The sequence below is a fragment of the Camelina sativa genome, chromosome 9 (assembly GCF_030686135.1).
Source record: "Camelina sativa cultivar CO46 ecotype springtype chromosome 9, ASM3068613v1".
NCBI lineage: Eukaryota > Viridiplantae > Streptophyta > Magnoliopsida > Brassicales > Brassicaceae > Camelina > Camelina sativa.
In genome coordinates, this window is record NC_141888.1 from 37,048,136 (window position 1) to 37,059,174 (window position 11,039).

At 35.2% G+C, this 11,039-nt stretch overlaps 1 protein-coding gene, 2 long non-coding RNA genes and 1 pseudogene across 6 annotated transcripts; 1 reads left to right on the top strand and 3 right to left on the bottom strand.

Moving 5' to 3' along the window:
* Positions 1 to 779: 779 nt before the first annotated feature.
* LOC104713385 (ethylene-responsive transcription factor ERF037 pseudogene) lies at positions 780 to 1,713 on the bottom strand (annotated as a pseudogene). The gene has a single exon (XR_015566644.1). The product of XR_015566644.1 is annotated as an ethylene-responsive transcription factor ERF037 pseudogene (transcript).
* Positions 1,714 to 3,640: 1,927 nt separating this feature from the next.
* On the bottom strand, positions 3,641 to 4,979 carry LOC147939229 (uncharacterized). 2 transcript variants are annotated; one of them, XR_015566645.1, is made up of 2 exons: positions 4,372 to 4,979; positions 3,641 to 3,957 (listed from the first exon to the last, which is right to left on the bottom strand). It is a non-coding gene; the product is annotated as an uncharacterized LOC147939229 (long non-coding RNA). The 2 variants fall into 2 exon arrangements; XR_015566646.1 differs by having other exon boundaries at positions 4,377 to 4,922.
* Positions 3,953 to 4,835, top strand: LOC104713386 (uncharacterized). The gene is made up of 2 exons (XR_755607.2): positions 3,953 to 4,243; positions 4,330 to 4,835. It is a non-coding gene; the product is annotated as an uncharacterized LOC104713386 (long non-coding RNA).
* Positions 4,980 to 7,548: 2,569 nt separating the features above from the next.
* Positions 7,549 to 11,016, bottom strand: LOC104713387 (sugar transport protein 14). Of its 2 annotated transcripts, XM_087466770.1 has the most exons (7): positions 10,709 to 10,827; positions 10,536 to 10,609; positions 10,306 to 10,422; positions 9,579 to 9,831; positions 9,003 to 9,325; positions 8,281 to 8,910; positions 7,549 to 8,189 (listed from the first exon to the last, which is right to left on the bottom strand). In XM_087466770.1, exons 4-7 carry the CDS (start codon positions 9,718 to 9,720, stop codon positions 7,773 to 7,775), a joined length of 1,512 nt encoding a protein of 503 aa, XP_087322896.1. In that variant the 5' UTR covers positions 9,721 to 9,831; positions 10,306 to 10,422; positions 10,536 to 10,609; positions 10,709 to 10,827; the 3' UTR covers positions 7,549 to 7,772. The 2 variants fall into 2 exon arrangements, with proteins under 2 accessions (XP_087322896.1, XP_019085906.1); XM_019230361.2 differs by having other exon boundaries at positions 10,536 to 11,016.
* Between the last annotated feature and the right edge of the window lie 23 nt (positions 11,017 to 11,039).

The window sequence follows — 11,039 nt, forward strand, 5'->3', positions numbered from 1 at the left end:
CCGCGGATCCCAATATAATGGCCTTTTCCTACGGAATAGTTTAATGCATTACTAATTAACGTAGCAATCAATTTTAGTTCAAAATCAATGTACGATGATTATAATAAATAGGTTGATTTAATCACCATATGAGCCGGTGTTGATTGATGTTTTCGTCGAGAAGGCTCACGCGATACTTGGTTACATTAAACAAAAAAAAACATTATTTTGTTCAAACACAAACAAAAGTCTGTTAGAATGAATAAAGAAGGTTTTGAAATCGATCTACATCGTTGGATTTGCATATGAGTTAGTGCATGTAAATGTTAAACTAAAGAGTCAAGTCATTAATTATGTCTGACTAATGCAAAAAACAAAGTCAAACAAGAGTAAATGATAGTAAGAATTAGTATTAACCTGCCAATTGTTTTGCTAAAACGATGATATATTTTTACTTCTCTTGACAATATTGTTTTTTAATTTAATCATCCAAATAGATATACTTGTAATTACAATTCAGTGCAATAAAATTCAAACTGAAAAAGTAGGTTATGTCAAGCCAAGCAAGGAAATTTTGTGAATTAAATACAGAGCGGGTGATAATAAATAACCAAGTTGAAAAGATTCCACATATGCCAACTAACAAATCATCTGAGATTATATTTTTATTGCACCCTTACGTACCTTTGATATAAATAGTTTAGTTTCTCAAATGCTCACCTAGCTAAGTATAGTCAGTATTGTGTATCTACATACAGTATCTAGAAGATCCGATCACGATCGAAACAATAGACATTATGTGGTTTAATTGAGTATATTAAACACTGTTGTGAATCCAATAATTAAGATTAAACAAAAGGGATTGAAATATTTTTTATATAAAGGAAAAAGAACTAAGGAAAAAGGGGGCCAAAATTGGAAGACTCAAAAGGTTCACCCATCGAAATGCCATTTTCGTCGCTGTGGTAATAAAAGCTATAACAGTTATTAAAATACCAAGGTGAACTAGGTGGATACGCCGAGTCAACGTACACAAACTCGTTCCACGACTCGTCGTAACTCGTCTCTAGACTCGGTAACTCCACTATCTCGCTTAGTTCTTCCGCCGTAGACGCAGCTTCTTCGCTCGACGGTGACAATGACGACGACGTAGAAGTCGAGTAGCTCGAGGAAGACAAATGCGACTCCGGGACGACGATCGTGGTTGGATCAGAGACCACGGGAGCAGAGGAAGAGGAGAAGTCCATGGCTGCGGCTACGGCTGCTGCGGCTTGAACGTCACGGGGAGAGGAGGAAGCTGGACGGGGAAGGTAAGTGGCGAGCTCGGGGAAGTTGAGTACGGCGGAAGTCCCTTTAATGGTGAGAGCAGCCGCATCGTGTGCACGCGCCGCCATCTCCGGAGTAGAGAAAGTGCCGAGCCAGATACGGCTCTTCTTGCGAGGCTCTCGGATCTCGGAGACCCATTTGCCCCACGTACGCATCCGGACGCCTCGGTAACCAGGGTCGGGTCTAACACGTTTCTTGTTGTTGGTTCGATGGGAGTCTTCTTGGTGGAGATGATGATGATGATCGTCCTCCTCCTCCTGCACCGGAGACGATAGTTTAACGGAGGTGATGGATGACTCGGTCATTGACACGTGGGTTTGACTCGGTGAGTGTGAGGAGAGTAACGTATAGGGTTTATATAAAGACGAGAGAGAGAGAGAGTTGAATAAGGTATTGAAGTGAAATGTTGAAGTTAGTTAGAAAAGGACAGTCGATCGCTTACTTATGATGACAGGTGTGTTCACATTTTTAAATTCACACAAGTCAGTATTATTAAAAGAAAAATGACCCATTATGTTTTTATTTTATATAATGTTGATATTTGCATTCGGCAAAGTAAATGGTGTTATTTATCTTTTCGTGATAACCTATGCATGGTCCATGGATGAACTTGATCAATTCAATGGGGTAATAATGTTCCGATCGGAATTTACTAAACAACTTATCCAACAGAAAAGGGAGAATACGAAGAGGGGAAAAACCACAAATAGGCTTAAAATATTACTAAGAGATGTCCATGACATTTGATTGTTTTATATTTTCAATTGGCTGGTAATATTCCATTAGGAATTGACTACGAACGTTCTTCAAGTAACTTGTTAAAATTGACTAAGACCTTAGATTTGCAGTAGAAAATTAAGGGAGAATTGTAAGAGAATTAAAAATCACAAATACGCATAAACTAAAAGATGAATTACCATAAGTTCAATATTATAACATTAATACACGCGTGTGTATAATAAAATGATTGAAACAATACGTGGATTAAAATTACAATGATAATACTTCCAATACATATATTACTCGATTACAATTCTTTTGTTGTCATATTTTGTTAGGTCCAGTTGGTATATACACTAACAGAAATTTGTCTTTCCCTAAAAAAATGTCTATAAATTGAAATAGTATCTACTTATATATAGCAAAATGGATAACGAAATCATATATATTAACATTTTTATTTTTTGTCGTCTTCTATTATCTTTGGCAGCTAAATAAAAATAAGTAGGAATGAATGGTTTTCGGTGGAAGTCGAGTTTCCCAACTAGACCCAACTTTGGGTCAAGAAACCTGTATGATACTATTATAGCATGCATGTATATGGTCTTTTTCATTCACCACATTGATGCTTAGTTGCTTGCACCTTTCCTATAAGTTTTAGTATTATGATGTAAAGAGCCAAGACTTTTGGTTTAAAATAATAATACTAATAACATTTCTATCAACGAAGACATAGTAAAATATGAATTCTCTCTAGTCTAGAAACTCGGGTTTTTTTCTCTGGACATATAGAGTATGATTTACTGTTGGAGTTAGAAATCAGAAGAAAGGGAAGGAAGGGAAGAGGAAGAGAGATAATTAAGGAGACCCACAAGGAGTGAAGGCTGTTTGCCCCATCTGAGCATGGCATTTCTGACAGTTGTCAACACCCTTCCCACATGCCCCTTCTCTTCTTCTATAATCTCCCCTTTCAATTTTCATTTTTTTTTTCTTTCTATCATCATTCCTTCTTCATTTTACATTCGTTATTTGTTAATGTTTATTTACCACATTTATCTCATTATTCAACACATTTGTTCGGCTTCTTTTGGGGTTCTACCTACTAGTACATGATCTTTGGTATAGTCAATTTATAGCACCGTTGTTAAGCATTATTAATCTACCTACGTATTAATTTTTTTTATTATGATGTTGACGTTTTAGTACCTGAGAGTATCATTTGAATTGAATGCTTTTTTTTAAATATTAATTTACCGCCGGAACCTAGCCATTCTATTTGCGGTCTATTGTTTTACCATAACCAAACTTTTGAGAATTACTACTATTAGTTATTGTGTTCATAATAATTATGTTTGCAGTGTATTTGTATATATACTAACTAGGGATAAAACAAAGAACTTCCATAGTTTTCTTATTAATTAATAGGTGGTGAAAAAAACCTAAAACAATAATTAAAACGAAAAGGGGAGTATTAGGAGGGTGTATTGAATCTGATATTTTAGGAGATTTGCTGAGATTTTAATATTTTGGAATTTTGGGAGATTTAAGTGTAATTTTGGGAAATTTTGATATTTTGGTAGATTTTTTGAGATTTGGGTTTTGGGATTTGGTGAGATTTGATTATAAATTTTAGATGATTTTAGAATATAGAAAGGGAAGAATAAAAAAACAGCTTGATTCAACCTCACGTGATCTTCACTCGATCACACTTTGGTTAACATAAAATAAATTACAATGTGTATCTTGTTATTACAATGAAAGTGTGATCTTCACGTGAGGTTGAATCGGTGTGGTTTGTTTGCCTGTGTAGAGAGGATTGGATAAAGTCGATGTTAGATGATGGTGACCAGACGAGTTCAGAATTACAGTGTAAGAGATGATTCCAACGCCAAAGCCTTCTAAAAGTCTCCCCATGTAAAGAAAGGAAGTATCCTACAAAACCATAATGATGTAGAGTTAAGGTCAACCAACAAGTTTAAATCCCCACTCTAGACAGAGAATGGTCTGACCAAACTGTTGGAGATGAATAACCACACTGATCATATTCGAAAAACATAAGAGGTTTAAGAAACAAAATCAAAAAATTATTTAATAGTGTGCATGTTTGTTAAGGATTAGATTAGTTCAAAGACAGTGACACTTATTTATTGTTATGGACACTGGATATACACCTGTTGAACAATCACAAAACATAGATTGGAGCAAGGATCACGCAACGGTATGATATAAATTCCATCTTTTCTTTTAGCCTATGCTCTCTTTTAGGTTCAATCTTGTTGGCTGATTATATATTTATTTGGCTAGTTTTCCAGAAGGAAAAACAAGGATATATCCAAAGAAAGTTACCGCACTTCTCGTGATGATGATGGATGTAGTACAAGGAGTGCCAAAACGCGTCGCTCTCCTGATAGGAGGACACAGCAAGACAGTGGAAGCAGAGGAGGGAGTTTGCGTTCCAAGGATTGCCATGGATGGGCAAGACACAAGCAAGAACAGAGATGGAGCCAATTCTTTCCCGCTTTCTCCTTCGTCTCTCTATCTCTCTTTCAGTTTCCCCGAGGATTGCCATGGATGGGTTCGACCAAGAACAAGATTATCAGAATTCGATTGGTTCAATAATTGGTGGCATCGAATTTGAAGCCGAAGAAGAACCCATTATCCCTGAAACTCATCTTTTTTTTATTCTGTTCTACAACTCCCCCTAATCTATCTTCTTTCTCCATCACGAATCTGACTTGAAATTGAGTGAAATTGAGAATATGGAGTTGTTTTTCATAGTGAATCGGTAACTAATAATGGGATTTAGGATTGATTCACTCGATTACACATCAACAAATATTTCTAGGATTTATAAAGAGAGAACGAGAGAACGAGAGAGGAGAGTTTGCAAAAAAAAAAAAACTGAGCAAAAGATTCCTTTTCTTTTGTAGATCGAAGAAGTGTTTTTAAAATATTTTAAAATTTCACCTTCAAATGTGTGATTTTGTAGGACATTATTTTCAACTAAAAATGTTTGAAAAGTCTCCTAAAATCACATCCAATAGGTTTTTTAAGAAAATTTGTGATTTTTTGAATAACAGTAGATTTGAAATGAGATTTATAAACTATTGATTGAATAACCAGAGATTTTAAATGATTTTTATAAATTTCACATTCAATAACATAGGATTTCAGATGATTTTAAAAAATCATCAATTAAATAACAGGAGATTTAAGAATATCCCAAAATCTCTTAAAATTCTCAGTTCAATACACCCCCCTTAAGCATGTCCTTTTCTTATCACCAGCACAAATATGTCATCTACATCTACAGTGTTTTTAAAACAAATATACATCTCTCCCTTAATGTTTATTAGTTAGAATTTTAGTTATTTTCCTTTAATATGATGATGATACGTGAGAGCATTCTCAAATTTGGAATATATTTATGAATCTTTAATGTAACTATGAAGGCCGGTGTATATTTCGAATTTTTGTAGTCTTTCTAGGTAGTGTTCGCTTCTACAGTATGAACACTAATATTCAACTAAGTTTCATATAGATTGTGTTGATGTAGTTAATTTAATCCTTACGCGACAAGCTACTTTATAAACCTAGATATTCATCGAAATGACAACAAAACAAATGGAGAAAGGAACGCTGACTTTTAAGTAAACCTCTCATATAAACTAAACAATATAGTATACAAATATACCAAGGAAATGAAATTGAAAACAAGACTAATTACTCACATGTGGCCTGTGCTCAAATAAACATTGCTAGTTTGTAAAACCTAATATAATAATATGTAAATTTTCTCATGGATATAATAAATATCTTTGAATAATTATAAAGATATGCCTTGAACTTAGAAATTATTAACATGGCGTGCCTCGTGCATAAGATTAGGGCTTCCATGCTACCATCAACGACGTAATGAATTCCTCTGTTTTTATTTCCATTATAATATGAACTGCCATTATGAAATATATCCAACAGCATCCATTCCTCGCACTTAATAGTTCTGATATTTTTTGGACGAAGATTATATAAACGTGCATGTGTTGTATATATGAATCGTATATGTTGTTATGCTATGAAATATTGAAATCTATCTGTCCGTCTTATTAGTTATTATTTTTATTCTAAATTCGTTTTTCATTGTTTTGTATACATACCTACATGGAATTATAACATATATTTTACGTCTAGTTCCGAATATAAACACATAGTTGCATAGATAGCACCGTCACCAATTCATAACATATTTTTTTACTTCCGTATTTTAATTGTATCGTCTTCTCCAACTCCAAGATGTAAGAAAAAAAACAAACATTTTTAATCACAATTTGACTTTGATCTCAAAAATTTAATACATTAATTCAATGTAAGAATATCTACTTACAGAACCTACAGAAGTTTTGTATTTCATCGAATATTTTTCATGAAGTTAAATATGAAAAAACAATTCAAGTGGTTCACTAGTTAAAAGACTTTATTTTGGAGTTGAGAGAGACTAAAGTTCAAGTATTCTCACCACAATGGTAGTAACTATTGTGGATGTCGTAAATGTAAGAATACTATCCTGCTCTAAATACTTTCTTCCGGGATTGTGCACTATCAAATGTGTTTTCTTTAACTTGTTCAAAAGATTGTTGGTAGATGAGAACAATCAATAGGCTAGGACCATTTTGGGCCTACAAGAAATGGGTCCACTTGGACCCCTAAATTCTCAAACTTTCGCAAATTTGACCACACAGTATCAACGTTCTCCTTGTTTGTTTCCTTGACGCAGTTCGATGTTTCTCTACATCATTTCGCTGTCGTATTACGCTTGCCACCACCACGCGTGGCTATGTGTTAATAAAAGAAGCATTCGCTTCCAGCCTCTTTTTTTGAAAAAAAAGTTAAAGGCCCTAATTTTCCCAAATTAGTTCAATAGTTAGACCCAATAAAAAAATATTGTATGTGGTAAAAGGAAGAGAGCAACAATGGTTCTAGAGAACCCGATAAAGGAGACTTCAATTAGAAACTAAAATTAAAATAAATTAGGCTAACTAAAGAGACTCATTGTTCTCACTTCTCCGATCATAACTAAAACATTAACGTTTCCTTCCTTCTTGGTTTGGCTGGTTAAGAGTATTAATTTCGAAAGTTTGGTTAACAATTTTGTAGCATAAAAGGGAAGGAAAAATTATGTTTTAGAATTAAGATTTGGTTCTAAGCTTTTTTTTTCCAATTATGTTGGTTATTATTAAAAAGATATTAAGACCTTTTTTTGAACACCGCTTCCGGTCCATATAATCCTAGGCACGGTTCTGACCACGGTTGCTATAATTATTAATCGGCACCCACCTATCCATTAACCACTACACAAACAATGTACGTACATTGTATTCATGATCATGCATTACACATGTACACTGCATTCATGTTTGCACATTCATTGTAAATACTAAATTTCTCGATTAATTAGTGAGTAACGAAGCAAAATCCCATTCATTTGCGAGCTTTTATTTATTGTTTGCCCTCACAATTGTAGTATTATCTAATCGATTAATGTTTTTATTTCTGAAATAGTAACAAACAAATTTTGTTTCTACTAAACACACAAAAAAAAAACAACAAATTCGATCACAATTATTCAAGATGTATCACTAAACAAAGCTTATCGTCCAATTTTCAAGGATGAAAGATCCAAAACCATATCCCCAAGAAAATTCTATTTAAATTTTTTAATCCACCAACCGATTGATCTTTTCTATATATCACTCACTATCTTGGACATATTTCTTCCAAAGCCAATGCTGTCTCCACAGAAGATAAACCTCTTCAATCGGAACCTGCTTTGTCTCCGGTAACAGAAAGTAAACGAAACTCCCCATCCCGAATATAAGTCCGGCGAATAAAAGAAATATTCCGTATTTGAGATGGCACAATGACACGAGGAAACACTGAGCAATAAGAGCCGTGAAGAAAAGGTTTACGCACACCACAACGCTCTGACCGGCGGATCGAGTCTCTAAAGGGAAAATCTCGCTTGGAACTAACCATCCCATAGGACCCCAAGACCGACCATAGGCCAATACAAACAGACAGATAAGGACCACGAGAATCACACCGAGCGATTTCGGTAGCTCTTTCCCTTCCCCAAACTTAAAGGCTAGTGTTACTCCTACTACAACCTGCCAAAAAAATGAAGTTACTTGTTTAGCAAGATATAAACCCTAGCTTAGCTTGTACGTAGAGTTAAAAAAGAAAAAACAGAGCACTCACCATGTAACAGAACATCTCGACGCTAGCTTCAAGAAGAAGAAACCTTCTTCCGAATTTATCAGCTGAATACATAGACATGATGGCGGCGACAACGAGCGCAGCGTTTGTAATGGTGGACGAGATAAGCGACGCAGACCCACCAAACCCTAAGCTCTGAAACATAACCGGAGCATAAAACAAAATCGAATTCATTCCGGTTAGCTGCTGAAACGCTGGAAGCCCAATTGCTCCAATCACTAGCTGCGGTCTGTTCCTACGAGCAAGAAGATTCCGAAACGGATTCTTAACGGCTCTAGCAGCTTCACTGGCTTCGACGAGATCCTGAAACTCAGCATCTATATTGTTTGTGCCACGAACTTTGATCAGTACAGCTTTTGCCTTGTCGAGCTTCCCTTGCTCAACAAGACTGTTTGGTGTCTCAGGCAAAACGAGTCCGCCTAGGAACATAAGTATAGCTGGGACGGTGGCGAGACCGAGAGAGAGTCTCCATCCCCATGGATGGATTTGCTCTGTTTTGTAGTTTATCAAATTAGCCACTAAAATGCCGATGCAAGTTGTTAGCTGGAAAAGCTGATTCACGGTTCCTCGAATCTTCGCAGGAGCCATCTCTGAGAGGTATAACGGAACCGCCTGTAAACGCAAACGTATAAACTAAACTGTTAAACCGGACCAGACACCAGAAAGCTGTTTAGACATAAGAGTTAGTGTATTGTGTGTTTTGCCTGGTTTCCGAATCCAATGCCTATGCCGAGGAAGATTCGACCAATGATCAGCATGAGGATGTTTTTGGCGGCGGCATTGATAACTCCTCCGAGGAAGAAGCTGACGGAGCCAACGAGGATGCTTCCTCTCCTGCCGTAGATTCGGGTGACATAAGAAGCTCCGAAAGTTGAAATCAAACCGGCGAAATAGAGAGAGGAGGTGAAGAGTGTGAGGATTTGATTGTCGTATTTGCAGTAATCTGTTTCGTTTAGATGCATTTGCTTTCTTTTGTAGATTTCTGGGAAGAACTCTTTCAAGAAATCGTCCATTGATGTAACACCACCTGTGTTTAACAAGGTTGAAAGTAACACAAAATGAGCAATCTCTCTCTTGCATAAGTTCCTCGAGTTACAAGTAAACTAAAACTTCTCGAGCTAAAGCAGTCCACTTAAAACAAAACTAACGGCTAACGCTAAACCCTTCTCAGAAACTTATAACGGACAAAACAGGGGAAATTGAACAAAACTGAAGCTGTGCACTTGAGAGTTTCAGAATTTGAGTATTTGTGTAAGATAAAAGAGAGAGAGAGAGCTAACCAGAGACTCCAAGATCATAGCCGAAGAGAGAGCCTCCCATGGATCCAACAATGCAAGCGAATATGAAATAAGAAGTGATTCGATGCTCATAAAGATGAGCTCTCTTTAAGGCTCCTTCGTCGGTAAGAGCTCCACCGGCCATGGCTTTTAAAAGCTTGGAGACGACAAGAGGAGGAATCTTCTGATCTGTGTGTCTTTGTAATAAGATTTAGTCGAGTGTTGTGAACTAGTAGTAGTGATCGTTATAATCAAGCTGTGAAGATAAATAATTAAAGGTTTTAGATATTAGCAGTTACACTTTGACAATCTCTGTCCTTATCCCCTTTTTTAAGGAGCTGTATTTGACCTCATCTTTCTTAATTAGTACAATGGTTAAATTGGCAAGGAATTTCTTCATAAGAAAATACTTTTTTTTTTTTTTTTTTTTATAATATATGGTGTCTTAACAAGTAAAGAAATATATCATATTTTCTCCATATTATTTTTTGAAATGAATGTTAAATTTATTCAACAAAAAAAACCGTGTTTATGCATCAGTGTTATGAAATTCTTTAAAACTAGTATTTAATTAAAAATTAAAATATTTTTTCATTAAATAATTTATGTTTTCAAGAAAAAAATACCAACAAATCTGAGTTTATTTGTATATATATATATATTTTTTCATTCATTGAGACAATAAGAAGATCTCACCATAAGCAGAATGAAATTCAATGTTTATATATACCTTAAAGACCCAAGCGTGGGATTTGTAGATTGATTATCTTTTCCTTTGGTTGGTTGGCTCTCTTGCTTTCACTCTTTAAAGCTTACCTTGTGCTTGTTATTGGTGTGTCACCATTCCCTACGTTGTGTTAATTAGCAGCTCATATATATTTGACCATTTTGACGCATATAAGGTTAGATAACTCAACCAATTGATACGATTCAGGGATATGAAGAAGTTTGACATGTTACCTGATTTTTTTGTACGATTAATTTCTTCACCATGTATGAATGAGAGAGAGAGAGAGAGATAGAAGGAGAGAGCTCTAGGGTAATAAGAAGAGAGAAAAGACTTATGGAACGGTTTTTTGCAACATGAAAAAGATCATGTGGAGATATTTGAGGGATTTATAAACTGAATTTACCTTTTCGTTTTCTTAGGCAAAGATTAGTATCATCTCTCTACGAATGGCCAATTAAGTTTAGTTTTTAACAGACGTGACCGCAAGATGTGTATTAAAGACTAGCTAAGTTTGTGTATTAATTGAAAGGAAATCTGATCATAATAAAAGGACCTTTAAGATGGATACATTACCAAAACAATGCAATTATGATTTTAAAATCTCCAAACTTTGTAGTACAAGTCTAATTGCAATTATATATGATAGATCGATCATTTTCGATAATCTTAAATCGTCAAACTATGTGATCGTTGATTGAATTTTGTTTTCCTAAAAGATTAGTATTTTGCTAATA